The sequence below is a fragment of the Anopheles funestus genome, chromosome 3RL, assembly GCF_943734845.2.
Source record: "Anopheles funestus chromosome 3RL, idAnoFuneDA-416_04, whole genome shotgun sequence".
NCBI classification, from domain to species: Eukaryota; Metazoa; Arthropoda; class Insecta; order Diptera; family Culicidae; genus Anopheles; species Anopheles funestus.
The window spans coordinates 59,552,709-59,569,457 of NC_064599.1; the positions used below are offsets into that span (position 1 = coordinate 59,552,709).

Consider the following 16,749-nt stretch of genomic DNA (forward strand, 5'->3'; position numbering starts at 1 on the left):
AAGCCCTACAATTAACACTCAAGTGTTGGATAAGTTTCAGTGTTCTAATCAATGCTAACTCCCTTGTGTGATAAATATGCATCATAGCTCTTGCCGAAAGAAACATATAATACTCCATCTAGCGCTTGTTTTGTTGAATAAACCATCTTTTCGTTCTCCGCTGGCAATCAAAGTCCTAATCCCGGTTTGGATTGTTGTTCAATTTCGGACCCTCTCATCATGAATAAATCCATTGCGGGTTGTAATGTCAATTGGACAACAATTGGGCTTGAGAGCAGGAGCTGCAAAAGGCGTGTGTCTGTGTATATGATCGTCTTTTATGCAAATCAGTGACAACCAGCCAGAATATATTCAAACCAAAGAATGCATTAGTTCGATCCACCAGGAGACATACCGTTCTGCCGTTCAACTTAATTTCCCAACCACCCCAATGTGGATTGAAAAGAAAAAAACGACATTCTCCGTGCAGATCTGATTTACATTGGCCTTTCATTCCCGAGTGCCATTAAAGCATTGGGTCCATACTCATTCAACATCGATGAGTAACCGATAACAACAACAAAAAAAGGTTTTGCAAACTTTACCATTATGCTCGCAACGGATGCAGACGAATTAACTAACCCAAACGCTGTGTGGCATGTTTCGGTCGATGGTTTCGAATAAAGGACACAGTTCTCCGCATGTACGCGTTTTGTTACCATATTCAATTTCTTTCTCTCTTTGAAAGGGAATTTTATGTTCCATTGCATTATAAATATGACAGAAACTAATTTACCTCTGGTTCTTTTTTTTTTAGGATGTTTAATTAGTCGCCCCAAAGCGCGAAATATGTTCCAAACTAGCTTCTCCGATGGATGGCGGCTTGGTAGCTTTTTTCTCTCCTAATTATGTTTTGCTTAACATTGAGTATCGGTCTCTAAAGTGCGTACAATTTCCGAGAATGTAATATTAGGCACATTGCACGAAAGCCGGCTTTCGTTCCGCTACGTTCTAGCCGGGAAAATTGGTCAAAACCATCGTTCTACAGGCTTGTCAAACCTACACGTTGTTTTTGAGGGTTAACTATTGGTTGATGTGGCGTTTTTTAAAGCAAAATATTGACACATTTTTTTGTCACGTGGAGTTATAGTAAATCTTTTTTTTTATCAAGTTAGAAGAAAAAGGCAAATTAGAAGAAAGACCTACAAAAACGTGTTTAAGTAATGAAATGTCAGAACGATTCCTTGGCGGTCGAAGTACCAGAAGATCTTAGGCTGAAATACGAGGAGAAGTTAAAAGCATCCCAAACACTATTCGTAGACCTTCGTAAGACTAGCTCAATATAGTTAAACTAATGACGTTTGACAACACTGCCGTACTCGGTCAGTTACGCATGGAACCACGCCATCTCCTCCTGGACCTGGCGAGTCGAGAAGCGCATCAGCATCAACGGTGACACGCAACGCGCAATTTTACAGGCCCCGCAGTTATAATCCATCGATCGGACGGTACGGATCATGGACGGTACGGAGCACGAACGAAACATTCGGTTTTATTGCAGTTTGTGTGTTAAGAGTTACCCGACAACGATCGAATCGGAAGGAAACGATTTCAATGGACGAAAAGTGACAAACCAGATAAAAAACACCACCCGGAAGAACGAACCATCATAGGTTGCTGGACCGGACAACAATTACGTCCGATGCAGCTAGTGCAGGTCCATTCTATGCTCATTAAATGGCCTAAAAAAGGGACGTGTTAGTTGACAAAAAAACCGGCCGTTTCTGCTGGTGCTATAATTGCATTGCAATACGGTACAGCACGGGAATATAATTAAAAGGAACAGAAAGGGAAAGCGAGTGTGAGATTCACTTACCCAAAAAAACACCCTCATGTTTTTGGTCGTGCAATTCCAAGAGGATCAGTTTCAATTCCATACCAGTTGAATGAAGAGAACGTGCGTAAAGCAGCGAAACATGTTGGTGACAGTTGCATCAAGTGATCTAAAACGAGCAGAAAGTAATAAGTGACTGTAAATAAACTTATTTAAATAAAGTGAAGTAAAATATCCAACCCCATTTGCTCAAGTTGAAAATTTGATGATCTGATCGCGTGTGTTCGTCGTACTGCGATTTTAAATTACTGTGAACGATTAGCGAAAGAAAACGAACGGGAACGACGGAATTTACTCGGCGTCCATTCACAGCGTAGTTAATGAAGTGATCCATCGTACGTTCCGGTAAGTGTGACAAATTGACATCGCCCTGGGGGAAATGGTCAAACAATCTTTTCCGCGTTTTGATACCGTTTGGCGGCAATATAAGTCTATTGCTTTATTTCGACGTGAACTGTGTGTTTTGTAATCGGTCCCTTTCCAAGATAGCAAGAGGCGTACATGAAGAAGTCATCATAACAAAAGATCATCTTTCAACCATTTTACCCCTTTTAGGGACATTAATGACTGACCCCTGATGAAATGATGAGAAGATTGACAATGGTATCATTATTGATTGCTTGAAGTCTTTTTATGATAGTAACGTTTGCTCTTCTCCAAACAAATGGACCTATATGGACAGCTTATCGTTAAGCATCCCACTGGTCCATATTTTGTAGCTTTTATCGTTCCGTTTGCTTTCCATTTATGGAAACAATAATTAGTTATCGTAAACGTAAACACCCACGCTACTTTTGTTAATCAAGGGACAAATCTGTTGGGTGGCATTTTTGGGCGAAATGTGAAGTTGTCTAAATTTGACCAATTTTCAAGAAGGAATTTCTCACTCCTGTTAGTGAAATAATAGCTCTCCACTGTGTTAATACCTAAGCAAAAGGGTTCTCTATCTAAAACGTAATCAACATTCTATGATGATGAAAATCCCTATTTTTTATATTTTAAAGAAATTCATAGATCTTCTAACGTCGACCAATAAATTTCCGGTATAGCAAAGAAAAAAAAGTTATGAATATATGTATAGCAGGAATGCAGAATTGGAGTACATCAATTTCTTAAATAGAATAAGTGAGAGATATAACTGTGACCAGTTAGTATTTGGAATGGTAAACTTCCTCAAGGATTTATACTTCATGTTCTTCAACGTATAGTTAATAACACGTTAGTAAAATGAATTTAAAGATAAATTTCCTCTTCAATGAAGTCGTCTACTATTTGCAACATTAGTACATTCTTAGTAGATAATAGACTTGAGTTCGTAGTGTGATGCTCCACAATCAGCAATGTAAGAATAAAGATCCCTAATAGAGCAACATAGTTAAGGGCAAACAAAGAAGTAATATATCTCTGAATATGGTGTAAGATAACCGTATCCCTTCGTAGTGTTTATGCTCGTTTATGCCATAAACTCTAACCGAATCTAATAGACACTTCAAAAAGTGTGGATCCCACATTGGAATGTGATCGACAGCCTTCCCATGATGCTGTTCTACCCATTAGAAGGAATCCAGCACAGCTGGATAGCACACGTTTGCCATTCAGGCCAAGCACAATGACCATTCCATCATCCATCACGAGCTGATTGTTGACATTAGAAAGATGAAACGACACACCAACCCGTTAACGCTTAGAAAAGTGATTCCTAATCCAAACAAAACGACATCGGCTGTCCGGATGGAGAACCGAGAACAGGGCACACATTGGGCATCAGATTACCACCACCGGCGTTACTTCGTCGCGAGACGTGCATTTTTCGTTTTAGTAATTGTCCGCTAAGTTAGCTTTTGCACCCTCTTCTATTAGTTGGCGTGTTCTGTTTCGCAACAACAGCACGCGGAGCTGGCCCGAGGGAGAATTTTAGAAAGATGACAACCACCCTGATGCGCCTGGTTGTGGCGTTCGTTGTGCTGCAGGCTGCCCTCGGCACCAATCGTCAGATCGTGACCGGAAACCCTGCGGCGGGATCGTTCCTGAGCGTGCCGACAACGGTCAAGAGGTACGAAAACGACACCGTGCTGCTACCGTGCTATCATAACTGTGAGTATGACCTAACCCTCGTCCACATTGCTCATGACCCAAGTAATTAATAGCAATGTACTCGGGTTATCAAACCTCTGTCAATTGATCGAATACTAAATGAAGGGTTAAACAGCGGCGAGTTAAAAAACCTACACACACACACCCTGACCTGATAATAACGCGTGAAAGTTCTCACCCTTGGCGTTGATTCTACTGCTGACCTAAGATTCTTTCCATATCAACAAATACCCGAACTTGCTGGGAAAGGAGAACCTCCGTTCTCCAAATCACGACCGACGCATTTTTCGAGCGTGTGCTATTGTGGGGCCATTAAATCAATTACTAACCATGCGCACGTACCCTAGGATGACCCTCTATTAGATTAACGGCGTCGCTACGTCTTCTTGTCGAGAGATGATACAATTGACAGCAAAACACTAACCTTTCTCATATGCCCCCCGCGGGGGGCATACGGCCATGTTGCAGCTCCATATCGGTATGTGCGCTGGTCGCGGGATGATCTGCTGCTGGTGGACTCGCGCTATCCAGACTTGCGGACACCACCCCGGATGCGCCTATGGCCGAACGGCAGCCTCGAGGTGACGGAGGTACAAACGGAAGACACCGGGGACTATATGTGCGAGATCATGACCGATGGTGGCAAGGCTTCACAGCGGCACGCCATCGAGGTGCAGTGTATGTTGCTTTGTAGCAAGAACTTTGCCTTCGCAAATGCTGATGTATGTACTCGGTATCTTACTAGATCAAGCAACGGCAGCCGTCTATCCGGAGGATCCGATCGATATCCGTGTGGGCCAGATTATGGAAGTCGTATGTCAGGTGACAGGCGTTCCACAGCCGTACGTTAAGTGGACATTACAGGTAGGATGGGTTTTGCTCTTTCTTTTCAACAGCTTTAACCCCAACATGAATTCTTCGTACATTCCAGAACGAAAATGCTTCAATACCGTTTGAGAACGAGCGTAAGCTAAGCGTACTGATTGAAGATCGTAGCTACTCCGGACCGGTTCAGTGTACGGCAACGAATGGTGTTGGCGAACCGGCAAGCGCATCCGTGGAAGTTTTCGTTCACTGTAAGTGCCTCGGTCTATCGACTGATTGGTCCACTATTGTGTGCTTGCGGACGGTGGAACACAGTTCCATTGTTGTGGGAATTATTGGAGAACATTAATGGCATTATACTTTTACTTTCCTTTTCTATCTCGCTATCACTTGCAACGCCGATCCACTGCAGTTGTGCCGGAGATTGAAGTTAAAAGTCCCACGGTACACACTCGCGTCGGTGAGACGGGTATTCTCGAATGTCTGGTAACGGCACACCCGATTGCATCGATCCACTGGTTCCATCATGGGTTGCCGGTCGTGTTCGATCGGCGCATCGTTAAGCTGGACGCACTCGTCACCAAACATCAGTACTACACGGTGCAGCGCCATCAGCTGGCAATTCGGAACCTGCGCGATGCGGACCTTGGCCAGTATGAGTGTAAGGCGGGCAATCGTGTTGGCATTGCTGGTGCCCAGCTCGAGCTAACCGGACGTCCGATGGTGGCAAGCTTTAAGCCGGCGGCTGAAATGTCCTCCCCGACGACACACAACTTCATCTGGCAGACGGAAAGCTACTCGCCGCTGATCGAGTATAAGCTCAAGTTTCGCCGAGTGCCTTCGGGCAATGTAACCCCGGCGAGGCGCAACTTCCCGCTGCTCGCCTGGAACGAGCTGATCATACCGTCGGACGGTTCGTACGGTCCGCTACATTCGATCGGCTACACGTTGCAGGGTTTGCAGCCAACGAGCGTGTACGAAGTGATCGTACTGTCGCGCAATCGTTACGGTTGGAGCGACCCAAGCAATATACTGCGATTCGCTACCGGTGGCGAGGTCGAAATAGAACCGGGCAACGAAGATACGTCCGCATCCGTGATGCCTTCGTCCTCTATCCAGACGACGGAAACACTCGAGTACAGTGAGTCGGAAGCTGGTAGCTACGGGGACGGTGGTCTAATTACGGACAATATGATACCGAACGATTTCTTCGATTATGGCACGGGCAGTGAAAGTGCAGCATTTCGGCTATCACCCATTTTTACATCCAGTTCACTTTTACTAGCAGCATTCGCCATTTACAAGCTTTTTGTAGAAATAAAACATTTTTGAGATCTGTAAAGAAAGACACAAAAAAGAGAATTAATCAAGAACGTCTTAGGGTGCCGTTTAATTGCACGAACAATCCAATGCCCTTTTATGTGACTCACCACTCATCTACTTATCCGTCGTTGTTTCCATCGGTGACAAAGTTCAATCGGGTGCTTCAACCGTTCACCAGCCGTAGATCGTTTTCTTCTAAATGAATTAATTGGTCAATTATTTGCAACATTTCTTCCGTTGCAGCGACATCCGCGACCGTGGCAGCAAAAAAAAACGTTCCTTTTTGCAATGCACGCCACTGGGAAACGTTTGCTGGGAAGAGAATTATAAATTTTTAATTAAATCAACTTCAACATCGTTTCCCAGACCGTTCCGACGGTTTTCTATCGGCACCCATTGGATGCCGGTGGCAGTGGAAACGTTTTCGCACTTTGTTTCCCTTCCCAGTTTTGGCGCCCTTTTTGGCCCTTACGAAGGGGGCAAAGGTTTCGAATTGTTCTTATCGATCGAGTCTGTCGCGCCCTTGTCCGGATGGGGAACGGATTAGATGAGATACTTTAACGATTTGATTAATGGGGTTTTATGGTTCCTTAGACACTGCATCGTGACCTTTCGGTATGAACATAAATAGATCTGTAGAATTATCAAATTAAGAAAAGAACCCGTCATCCGAAAGAATGGTCAAATGGGTACGAGCACACTTTTCTTCTCATATTGTCTATATGTTTCTGTTTTGTTATTATCCGCATTTTTTATCCTTTTACTGCATCTGTTTGTGTTTTATTCATTCATTATACATTTTTGTTCGATTTAGTTTTACTTCGTGTTTGTGTGTTTTGGTTTTCGTTTCTCTGCTTCCCGATGTTGTTTATGTGTTCACTTTCACTAATCCTGTTTTGTTTTTCTGTACTTTTTTATACTGCTAAATCTAGTTTAGAGGAAGAGAAAGAGAGCGCAATAATGTTACTACGGGAGTCAGTTTAGTACCTATCGTTGCCCTAAATGTGATGTATAACAGTGTACGGGTGTGAGGATCAAACGATCGTGTTACTTCCCTTGCTGCCGGAAGTGGAAGTTGCTCCTTCCGTGCCCATTTCGTTTTTCGGTTTTGTTTTATGTTTTGTGGTAAACAGGCAAAACATAACTGAATATCAGTATCAAAAACAGAAACCAAACAAAACACTTCATTATTGTACACTCGTTACGTGACGATCACTCTCGATCACTCTACAAACTACTTGTACACGCACACACGCACACACTTGTGATCGTACATGATTGTTGTATTAAAGGTCGTTAATATCAGGAACGATCCTTTTCGAGTATAATGTCCTAAAGGAGTCGAGGCCCGAAACAAAGTGACACTGACGTTTCGCTTAGTATTAATGTGACGTAAAGGCAAAACTAGAAGTGCGATACTCAAACTTCGGCCGTAGTAAAAAGAGATGTAATACTTTCCAGTGGTAAGATTATTATTCCCGTACGCGTAATGGTGTTCCGTGTTGTCTTGTTCTGTTGCTTCAATACACCTGCAGCTTAAATCCTATGGCAGAATTTGGAACATCGCCTTCTCTCTCCCTCTCTTTCTCTCTCTCTCTCTCTCTCCTTAGTTCTTCTGATTGGGCTAGGATGGAAAAGGACACCGGATACTATTGCCCCGAATGGAGAAACCAGTAGTGTCCTGCTGTTTTGTGATAAACTCTATATCTGTTCGTTCCAACGTACATCCATGTAATCGATTAATCAGTGAATTAATAAATCTCAGTTAACGATTATTATCTGTCATCGATAATCACTTCCCAACACTACTAGCTGCTTGCTAAGTAACACATGTAATTTCACCGTGCCATTACCTCGTACCCGTCCTTCCTACAACTACTCATGATCACTCTATAAAGTTCGTAAGTTTACTGTGTTAAATAATATATCGCACGGCACGGGATTTTAGGCCCGGCACGCTTAGTTAACCTCTTTACTAGTTTTGTTTTATGCTGTAGTTACTTTCGTATGTGTATTCTGGTTTGTGTTTCATGCTTACAATACGTTTATGTCTCCTTTTTTTCATCCCCAGCGCAACACTATTCGTTTAGTAGTTTAGTATCTCAGAACATACTCCTTCCATTGTTCTAACGCGTTTAAGGTTTTAATTATCTCTTCATATTAACGTATTTTGGATTATTCATGTTTCCTTCCCGTAAAGCTTTACTTATCCGAGAAACTCGGCATTAAACTAATGTACACAGTTTTTATTACACGATTTTCTAAACCACACACGCCCTATCATCCACCATTTAAAGTAAATTTCGCCTAACGCCTAGGTTCATTCTCCGGATATAATTAAAAAAAGTTGAGAATCAAAATAATATCTTCTTTGTTTTTTTTCTTCTTTTTTTAATTATCCTATCTCTGCTTGTGTGTCTGTGGATGAGAGTTGGTTCCTGCGGAAACACGTTCGACAGTCTATGGTTTCGTTTAATGGTTATTTTGAAGACAGTTGTTCGTAGCTTTTTGAATTTGTTTTGCCAAAAAAGAAAAACTCAAAAACGGTTTAGTTAGATGCTCCAGTCGAGTAAAATTGCACAACTTAGTATTAATTGATTTAAAACAGTTTCCTACTAGAAAGAGCTCTCAAACGGTTGTTTGAAGAAATAAAAAGGCGAATGATTCTCACTCGTTGATTTGTTGTAATGAAATCTGTAGTAACTAAATGGAAAACATTTGGTCAAAATCATTGTCCCCTTTCCATTCGCTCGTTATGTATCGCATCTGCTAACGACAATATAAAAATGCGAGCTAATATATTCTACCAAAAACACGACTACTTCCCAATCGGCAATTTTCCACAAACGTAGGCCGTATTTCAGATAAGCAACAGAAAGAAAAGCAATATCTAGAAAAGTAAAACATATCGGTCGCCTGCGATCGGTCATTCGTGGAAGATTGTTTTTTTACTCTGTCAATTTGATCTTGCAATAAAACTGTACTATAGATCGTATTTTGAATTTTTCACCACGATATGACAAACCCGTGATAGATGTGTGTGGCATAATAAGCAGAGTTGTAATTAGAAGTAGCGTAAAGCATTAAAAAGTAAGATGGACGCGCAGCCACATATCCCGCGATAACGGTTTTATGTAGGGACGAAGGTGGAAATGGTAGCAATAGTAGTCCCGTTCTGTGTCGTAGTGTTTAAAGTAGACATTAAAGTAGTGGAGGAGGTATCTTCATGACGTGCCAAACGGTGCTACTCTCAAAATGGACTCGAATCGGAGTCACGATCCTGTATGGCGGTTATCGATTGTTGTAAGGCATTTGGCGTTAGCCATTCTCTGTGAAGGGAGCAGAAGCAAAACGCGAACGTTCAGTTACGTAGATAGTTGGTGTAGAATTTTTTGTGAAATTTTACTTACTTTGGTAAACAGCGTTGTAGGAAGGGTACGCACGAGCTGAAGTGTGCTAACCGATTCACCCAGCTGGGAATTTCCTGACCGCAAAGAATCTGTCGGATTAAAAGAATATAGCGAGATTAGGAAATAGTTTTTTTGCATTCCCTAGTTTCTCCACACACCTGTGTCAATGCGCCGGAAAAGTGATTACAGTTGTTGTTCATTAGATGATACCGATCACCGCGGAACTGGTTGCCCAGCTCTTCTACAATGCGCCGTACTTCTTCCTCGGTAAAATCTGTACATCCGATCTGAATGCTTTGTCTGGAACAAAAAAAAACAACTTCAATTATGTGCGCCAGAACTTGACATCCGTTTGGTTCACACATACCGAAACCGAAACTGGTCTCCTAGCTCATCGTGATCCCGGGGCGATATTTCGAACACACCGGTGAATGGAAACGGATGGCCACCGTAGGCAAATTCCGTCCCAAACACCTCCACACCCGAATGGAACACACCTAGGCCGATTGAGGTGGTATACTCGTTGATCCAGTACTGCAAGAAAGGTCGAGAAAAGGCAAATAATAAACAAATAAAACAACAATTTCCCTCTTGCTCACCGAACCCCAAGCACTCACCATATCGTACACATTGAGAATGACAGGTTCGCGGCTTCCCATGCTCGTCGGCAGCAGCTCGTCGCTTCCACTATCCTTTGGCACACCGAGACAGCTAGGGAATGCTAAATTGCACGGAAGCCCGTTTGAGAACATCACACATTCAACCTCCGCTCACACAATGGGGGACCGCAACGAGCTGAACGCGCGCACACGTCCAAACACGTGGGAACAATTTTGCGTAGGTGTTCCTCGACAATTCCGATTTGGGTGTAATCGCTCGGATGCTCTTTCTGCTACACTTCCCGCACGGTGTGAATCGGTCAACTTTGTGCAGTCGGGAAAGAGGGGGGGAAAGCTTTACAGGCAGGAATTTGGTCGTTTGAACAGGGGGCTTTTTTTAAACGCCGGCACACTCACACGATGTAGACAAGAGTATAAATAGGCGAGATCTAGAAACAATAAATAAAACAGAGAGTAATAGAACTAATGTAAATAAAAGTAATCTATTTGACTGGAACTGGATGTCCTGTATAACTGGGACTGGAAGGATAAATTGAAAAGGAAATCTACCCATGCAAGTGTATTGAAGTAAGCTTACCAGTTTCAACAAGAATGCTTCCCGCTTAGTATTTAATCTGGACGGTACTGGTAGAACAGCGATGCACACACTAGCGAAAATTCAGCAAGCACTGTATGAAGCTACGAGCGGATCTTCGCGAAGATTCACCGGACATTTATCGTGAAATAATTACAATCGTAACACTGCTTGTACTTTCAGTGCAACAACACGGTAAGGATGCTAAATTTCGTTACCCCGTCTGTGAACGTGCTAATCACCAGACAACAATTTCGCATGCAGCAGAACAGATAGCCAACTGCGCTCCGACAACAGACATGTAAGCAGCTGTTGTTAGTCGATGGTTCCTACACAGTCGGATGTTCATGCTCTACGATGTTTTGGATTTTTGTTTTTCCAGGGACAAAACATCTCCTTGTACAGATGATTTCACATGCACCGTGCCAGCTCCTTCTACAGACACGGTTCCTCTTTATTATCTGGGGTTTTTTTTGTGTCTATTTTTCACAACAATATGACACTGGTGTGCTGCAGGTGGCTGTGGGATTTGCTTTGTTCATTTACTTTTTACTGATATCCATCGAATCCCAGTGATAGTTTTCAAAGCGAACAAGCGGGCAAGGATGTTGAGCCAATGACAGGGATTCTTATATTAAGATTTTTCGAATTTCTTTACTTTACTTTTGTTGTCTGCTTTCCTTTTGTGACTTGTGTACCTATGTGTTTTTTTTCTTCACTTCGTTTCATTGCAAATGTCAGTGACAGTTGAATGCAGCACAGTGGGATATCATTTGTACTAAATTACGTGCCGTTCCAAGATGCAGGTTTTGTGGGTTAATTTATTTTTTTAAGTGTGTTGCAGGAAGTTTAGTGCGAATCAATAATACACCTCTTTTGCGATTTTTATGCATTTTTCGGCCCCATTTTTTATCCCATAACGGCTTGTTCTAAAAGTCACGTTTATGTGATAGCTACACTATTCAAGCCTAATATGCGCCAATGTAAAACTTATTTCAATCAAATACATTCACTTATTGTATTTAAATTACAATTGATGAAATGTGTATGCAATTAACTACAAGCGTGTACTAAAAAATGGCATTTTCAAGTAAAGCTCAAGGTGCTTAGACAAAGGCGCGTTTTTCTATGCACCTTGATTGCAATTTCAATTTGACGCTTGCAATTGCTGTCATGGTGTGAAAGAGATGGACAGCAACCTGCGCTCGCCTTGAAAAACGCAACAGCGGTTGTTGTCATCTTGTGCTTCGATCGAAAAAAGTGGCCGGGCTGGGACTTCGAACTATCGCGTAACCATTATCATTTGCAACCGGATCGGACCTGGCCGTACAGTGCTGTCGAGGAATCTGGACTACGGAGCCAAATGCTCCCGTGGAAACCATTTCCAACCGATCACAACCATCGTTGAACGCGCCGCGGACGCGCAAAGCTTGCGGACATTAGCGTGTTTCCGTAAACGCGCGCGTGTGTGCATCCACCTCGTAGTGGTTCACGAAAGGTCACAACTAATTGCGAATCAGGATTTTCGTAGGCTTCTACTATCCGGAAAGAACTAGCAACTAAGCGTACTGCTCGTAGTAGTACTGCAAACGCGACGTTCTTCTGTGTATCGAAAGTACGTGTGTGTACCAACAAGCACGCACACACACCTTTGTACGAACACATACACACAAACACAGAACATACACTAAAGATGGTGAAACGCAAACCACAGGCTATGATCGATTCGGAGAGCAGCAGTGATTCGGAATCGGGTTCTGATCTCGATTCGGTAAGTGTTACTTGCTTCATGCCATGGAAAACCGTGTGATCACTTATATTCTGCTATCTTTCGTCTCTTTCAGGAGCTGCTCTCGTTGGCCAAGAAGAAGAAAACAACCCGTCTAGCGTCTGCATCACCAAACCATGCCAATCAAAACCGTTCCGGGTCAGGTTCGGATTCCGGTTCCGGATCAGACTCCGATGATGATGACGACGACGACGATGATGATGATGAGGAGGACGAGGACGAACAAGTGTCTGGCTCGGAAGCGATGGCAAAGCGCAAGCGAAAAGGTGGCAAACCAACGTCCTCCTCCGAGTCGGAAAGCGAACGCGATGGTGAAGATCGCAAACGTGGCAACAACAACGCACCGCAGGCCACCGTAGTTAATAACACAGTTGTGGGTGGAGGAGGAGGAGGAGTAAAGCGCAAACAACCGATCGATGAGGGTGATGGTTCCGAGCCGGAAGAAGGACAGGTATCGTCCGACTCGGAGAAAACCCGCAAAGGTACGGCGGGAAAACCGGCATCGAGCGAAGATGATTCTAGCGACGGTAACTCAAGTGACGACAGTAGCAGCAGCAGTAGTAGCAGCAGCGATTCCGAATTCAACGATGGGTACGATGAAAATTTGATGGGCGATGACGCGGATCGGGCGCGCCTGAACGCACTGTCCGAGAAGGAGCGTGAAACGGAAATTTTCAAACGTATCGAACGACGTGATGTGATGAAAACGCGCTGGGAGATCGAGCGGAAGCTGAAGCTGGCGAAACGTGCCGAAAGGGCCCGTGACAAGCAAGCTCAGCCGGAGCGGAAAAAGAAAAAGAAAGAAAAGAAAAAGGCACAGAAAAAAGCGGCCGCCGCAGCTGCCGCAGCAAATGCTGAGCGCGAACGTAAGAAGGCGGCAGCGGCGGCCATTAGTGCAGCACAAACGGCGGCCGCTAATGCAGCAGCAGCAGCGGCAGCAGTGGCTGCTGCTTCGGCAAAAGCTATGGGACCTGCAGCCATGGGCGGCGACATGCCTACCCAAGGTTCAATGGATACGTCCGACGTTGGCGGTGTGATGGTTCGTGCGGACAGTCCTTCCTCGTCACCGGAGAAGAAAAGCGATGATGGTAAAATTAATTGTACCTTGCAGCGCATGTCCATTTGACATGCCAACATGCAACTAATTTATGCTTAACGGGTGTTTCTTTTTAGTTTCAAGCGCATCGGAATACTTCGACCCGAAGGAACGTTCGAAGGAGCGTAAGAAAACGGTCGAAATGAACCGGACAGATGACAAACGTAGCAACGCAATGGCGATGCTGAAGGCGAAGCGCGAAGGCAAGGCCAAGCGTGAAGAGGAGGAAGCGAAGCGGGAGGCGCAGCGAAAGCAAGACGCCAGCCAGCAGGAAGACAAAGAGGAACTGACGGACGTGCCTGGTGGCAAGTCGCAGATGAAGCTAAAAGCGTCCGACATATACTCGGACGATTCTGGCAGCTCGGACGATGAAGACGACGAAGCGGGCGGTGCAAACGAACGGGACAAAAAGGCCCGCAGCGATCGGAGGTCACGCTCGGGCGGAAGCGGCGAAAGTGGTAGCGGCAGTGACAGTCGTTCGTCTAGCGATTCCGAGGGTGAAGAGAAGGAGAAAAAGACCGGATCCGGTTCGGGTTCCGGTTCCGGATCGGGATCCGGTTCCGGTTCGGGATCGAGCAGCCGCAAACCGGTCGCCATTAGTTCAAATGCCGAGCTGAACAAATTGCGAATCTCGCGCCACAAACTGGAACGCTTTATTAACCTGCCGATCTTCGAGCCGACCGTGTTGAACTGCTTCGTGCGTATCAACATCGGCAACAACCAGGGCAAACCGGTGTACCGTGTCGCGGAGATAGTCGGTGTGGTAGAGACGGCCAAAATTTACCAATTCGGACGCAGCCGAACGAACAAAGGCTTCAAGCTAAAGCACGGCAGCCAGGAGCGCGTCTTTCGGCTGGAGTTCGTGTCGAATCAGGACTTTTCCGACACGGAGTATCAGAAGTGGCTCACGATCTGTCAAACATCCGGCACACCGTTGCCAACGATAGACATGATCGAGCGCAAGCAGCGTGACATTAAGGAAGCGTCACAGTACGAGTTTAAGGATGCAGATATTGATCGACTGGTGGAGGAGAAGAATCGATTCCGAGCCCATCCTACTAATTACGCTATGAAGAAAACGATCCTGATGAAGGTGCGTAAGGGTTGAGTAGCGTTTCGAGTTGATACTAACCAGTGACATTTCCATTTATAGGAGCGTGATGCAGCCCAGCTACGAGGTGAGGACGATTTGGCGCGTGATCTCAACTCGCAGATTCAGGAAATTGAGGAACGAGCAAGCACGTTGGACAAGAAGCGCAGCAGCAGCATTAGTTTGATCTCGTACATTAACGATCGCAACCGTAAGCGTAACGTGGAGGACGCAGAGAAAGCAATTATGGAGGAAAAGCGGGCGACACGTGGTCTTAAAATTGAGGATCCGTTCACGCGTCGCCAAACGCAACCGCGCATGTCGTTCAAGAAGGATGACAAACGGGACGATACGCCTATGTTGCTGATGCAAGCTCCTCCACCACCGGGACAGGCTGGCAAGAAAAAGATGGAGGACAAAAAGTCTAATCAAGGTGGTGGCGGCCAGGCGGACAACAATCTATATTCGTTGCATGATTTCGACATCGATCTGGAAGTCCCGTTGCCAAGTGCGTACATGCTGCACCGCTTAGCAAATGGTTGTGTTTTTATAACCTTTTTATATCTTTTGTTTTTTTTTTGTAGTAAGCAGCGTGAACGTGCTCCCGAAACCGGTAGAGAAACCCGTAAGGGAATCGGGCCCGAAACGATCGCTCAACCTGGAAGATTACAAAAAGAAGCGTGGATTGATCTAGTTCTGGTGCGGATTGTATGTAAGCAAATAGTTTAAAACCGTCAACGTAGTTTACTTTTTTATAAAGCGACGGGAACGGGCTCGCAATTGTGCGAAACAACGCGTGGCTTTGTTCACACTGTACATTATTATGATTACGTTAATCACGCCCGGAGGTCAAAGTTAGCTTCCAAGAGAATGTAAAGATGAGTGCGATTGTCGCCAAACGAAAAACATGAAGGGGAGATATACATTCAGCTTGCTTCGGTTAAGGATGGTCCAACGGTACTCGCGGCAATCTCGCAAACGACTGGACGGAGTATCCAAATCCATCCGGACAGTTTGCTAGGCCAATTATTGCCAGAATGGTCGTTTGTTACGCCACGCTGTTCGAGAAAGTTGATATTCTTGATGTTTTCAGGAATTTCTGCTGAAAATTAAACAGAAAAGGAAAATGCTGCTTAATCAGCAACTCTCGTCTTCATACAGAAACGTTAATTCTCATTGTTTGGATGGATTTCACTCAAAATCGGAGACCAGCGAATCGATTGACTATGTTCATGTCATCAGATATTATTTACACAATTATATTTTTCGAGAGATTTTTTATTTAAGTAGATTTCTCTCTCTTTTGTAACCAAAAAAAACTGACAAGCTTTCATGTTGTTTGATGAAACGCTAATGGGTACCGTAAATTACGCGCGCTCCGAAGAAAGGCCTGTAAAAACGTGAATTTTTGAGCATTATTTTTGCCGTACTCTTGAAGGTGTATAAATTCAAATGGTGGCCCTTCTAATTCAACATATGAGTTAGTTTTTGTTTTAAAAAAAATCTCAAAATTCCCCTTTTTTCGTGCCTGTGGATGTATATCTCTCCTTAAACGTTTGCTTTATGTTTGTATTGGTATTATGACGTGCATTCGGAGGATGCACTAGGAGATGATTAGAATTATAATTTATTTAATGCTTTTAATCGACCATCTTTAGCTTATTTTCAACCATTTAAACCGCTCCTGGAACATTTTCTCTTCAAGCCTTTCTGTAGGCTACGGAAGGATGGATTAATTTCCAGCACGTGTGTGAGTGTGTTACATGGTTCGTGCTTGCACGCTCAACCATACGCAAAGAAACACTAAATACAGTAATACTAGACACAAACGAACACTAAGAATCAGGGGAATAGTGAACACTCAAGCAATTGTAGCGATAAAGTCGCATGAGATACATTATTGTAGCGATAGGAATGATCAAATGTTCAGTTACTACACTTCTACTATGGCGCATATAGTAGTAGCCGCATTGTAACGGGTAATAAAGAATGGAGACGAAATACAAACCAAACAAAACAAAAAAGGTTGATTGTGCATTGACACACTTTTGAGAA

The 16,749-nt window shown here is 44.1% G+C and overlaps 3 protein-coding genes across 6 annotated transcripts; 2 read left to right on the forward strand and 1 right to left on the reverse strand.

Moving 5' to 3' along the window:
• The first annotated feature begins 1,531 nt into the window (after positions 1-1,531).
• Positions 1,532-6,417, forward strand: LOC125768380 (opioid-binding protein/cell adhesion molecule homolog). Of its 3 annotated transcripts, none has more exons than XM_049435955.1 (6): positions 1,532-2,218; positions 3,708-3,967; positions 4,436-4,645; positions 4,713-4,831; positions 4,899-5,043; positions 5,205-6,417. In XM_049435955.1, exons 2-6 carry the CDS (start codon positions 3,796-3,798, stop codon positions 6,122-6,124), a joined length of 1,566 nt encoding a protein of 521 aa, XP_049291912.1. In that variant the 5' UTR covers positions 1,532-2,218; positions 3,708-3,795; the 3' UTR covers positions 6,125-6,417. The 3 variants fall into 3 exon arrangements, with proteins under 3 accessions (XP_049291912.1, XP_049291911.1, XP_049291913.1); XM_049435954.1 differs by having other exon boundaries at positions 3,712-3,967; XM_049435956.1 differs by having other exon boundaries at positions 3,734-3,967.
• A 2,105-nt stretch (positions 6,418-8,522) lies between these two features.
• Positions 8,523-11,513, reverse strand: LOC125768419 (deubiquitinase DESI2). 2 transcript variants are annotated; one of them, XM_049436046.1, is made up of 6 exons: positions 10,733-11,513; positions 10,143-10,573; positions 9,893-10,059; positions 9,684-9,825; positions 9,526-9,614; positions 8,523-9,444 (listed from the first exon to the last, which is right to left on the reverse strand). In XM_049436046.1, exons 2-6 carry the CDS (start codon positions 10,275-10,277, stop codon positions 9,366-9,368), a joined length of 612 nt encoding a protein of 203 aa, XP_049292003.1. In that variant the 5' UTR covers positions 10,278-10,573; positions 10,733-11,513; the 3' UTR covers positions 8,523-9,365. The 2 variants fall into 2 exon arrangements, with proteins under 2 accessions (XP_049292003.1, XP_049292002.1); XM_049436045.1 differs by having other exon boundaries at positions 10,723-11,513.
• A 372-nt stretch (positions 11,514-11,885) lies between these two features.
• Positions 11,886-16,690, forward strand: LOC125768356 (RNA polymerase-associated protein Rtf1). The gene is made up of 5 exons (XM_049435886.1): positions 11,886-12,490; positions 12,564-13,596; positions 13,682-14,697; positions 14,758-15,202; positions 15,279-16,690. The coding sequence occupies exons 1-5, from the start codon at positions 12,413-12,415 to the stop codon at positions 15,386-15,388; spliced, it is 2,682 nt and encodes an 893-aa protein (XP_049291843.1). The 5' UTR covers positions 11,886-12,412; the 3' UTR covers positions 15,389-16,690.
• The last annotated feature ends 59 nt before the right edge of the window (positions 16,691-16,749 follow it).

Coding starts and splice junctions, on each gene's coding strand:
- LOC125768419 (XM_049436046.1), bottom strand. CDS start 10,277: ATGTTCTCAAACGGGCTTCCGTGCAATTTAGCATTCCCTAGCTGTCTC. Junction 9,826..9,892: donor GGAGACCAGTTTCGGTTTCG/GTATGTGTGAAC, acceptor TTTTTGTTCCAG/ACAAAGCATTCAGATCGGAT. Junction 9,445..9,525: donor CTACAACGCTGTTTACCAAA/GTAAGTAAAATT, acceptor CTCCCTTCACAG/AGAATGGCTAACGCCAAATG.
- LOC125768356 (XM_049435886.1), top strand. CDS start 12,413: ATGGTGAAACGCAAACCACAGGCTATGATCGATTCGGAGAGCAGCAGT. Junction 13,597..13,681: donor GGAGAAGAAAAGCGATGATG/GTAAAATTAATT, acceptor GTTTCTTTTTAG/TTTCAAGCGCATCGGAATAC. Junction 14,698..14,757: donor AGAAAACGATCCTGATGAAG/GTGCGTAAGGGT, acceptor TTCCATTTATAG/GAGCGTGATGCAGCCCAGCT.
- LOC125768380 (XM_049435955.1), top strand. CDS start 3,796: ATGACAACCACCCTGATGCGCCTGGTTGTGGCGTTCGTTGTGCTGCAG. Junction 3,968..4,435: donor GCTACCGTGCTATCATAACT/GTGAGTATGACC, acceptor GCCATGTTGCAG/CTCCATATCGGTATGTGCGC. Junction 5,044..5,204: donor CGTGGAAGTTTTCGTTCACT/GTAAGTGCCTCG, acceptor GATCCACTGCAG/TTGTGCCGGAGATTGAAGTT.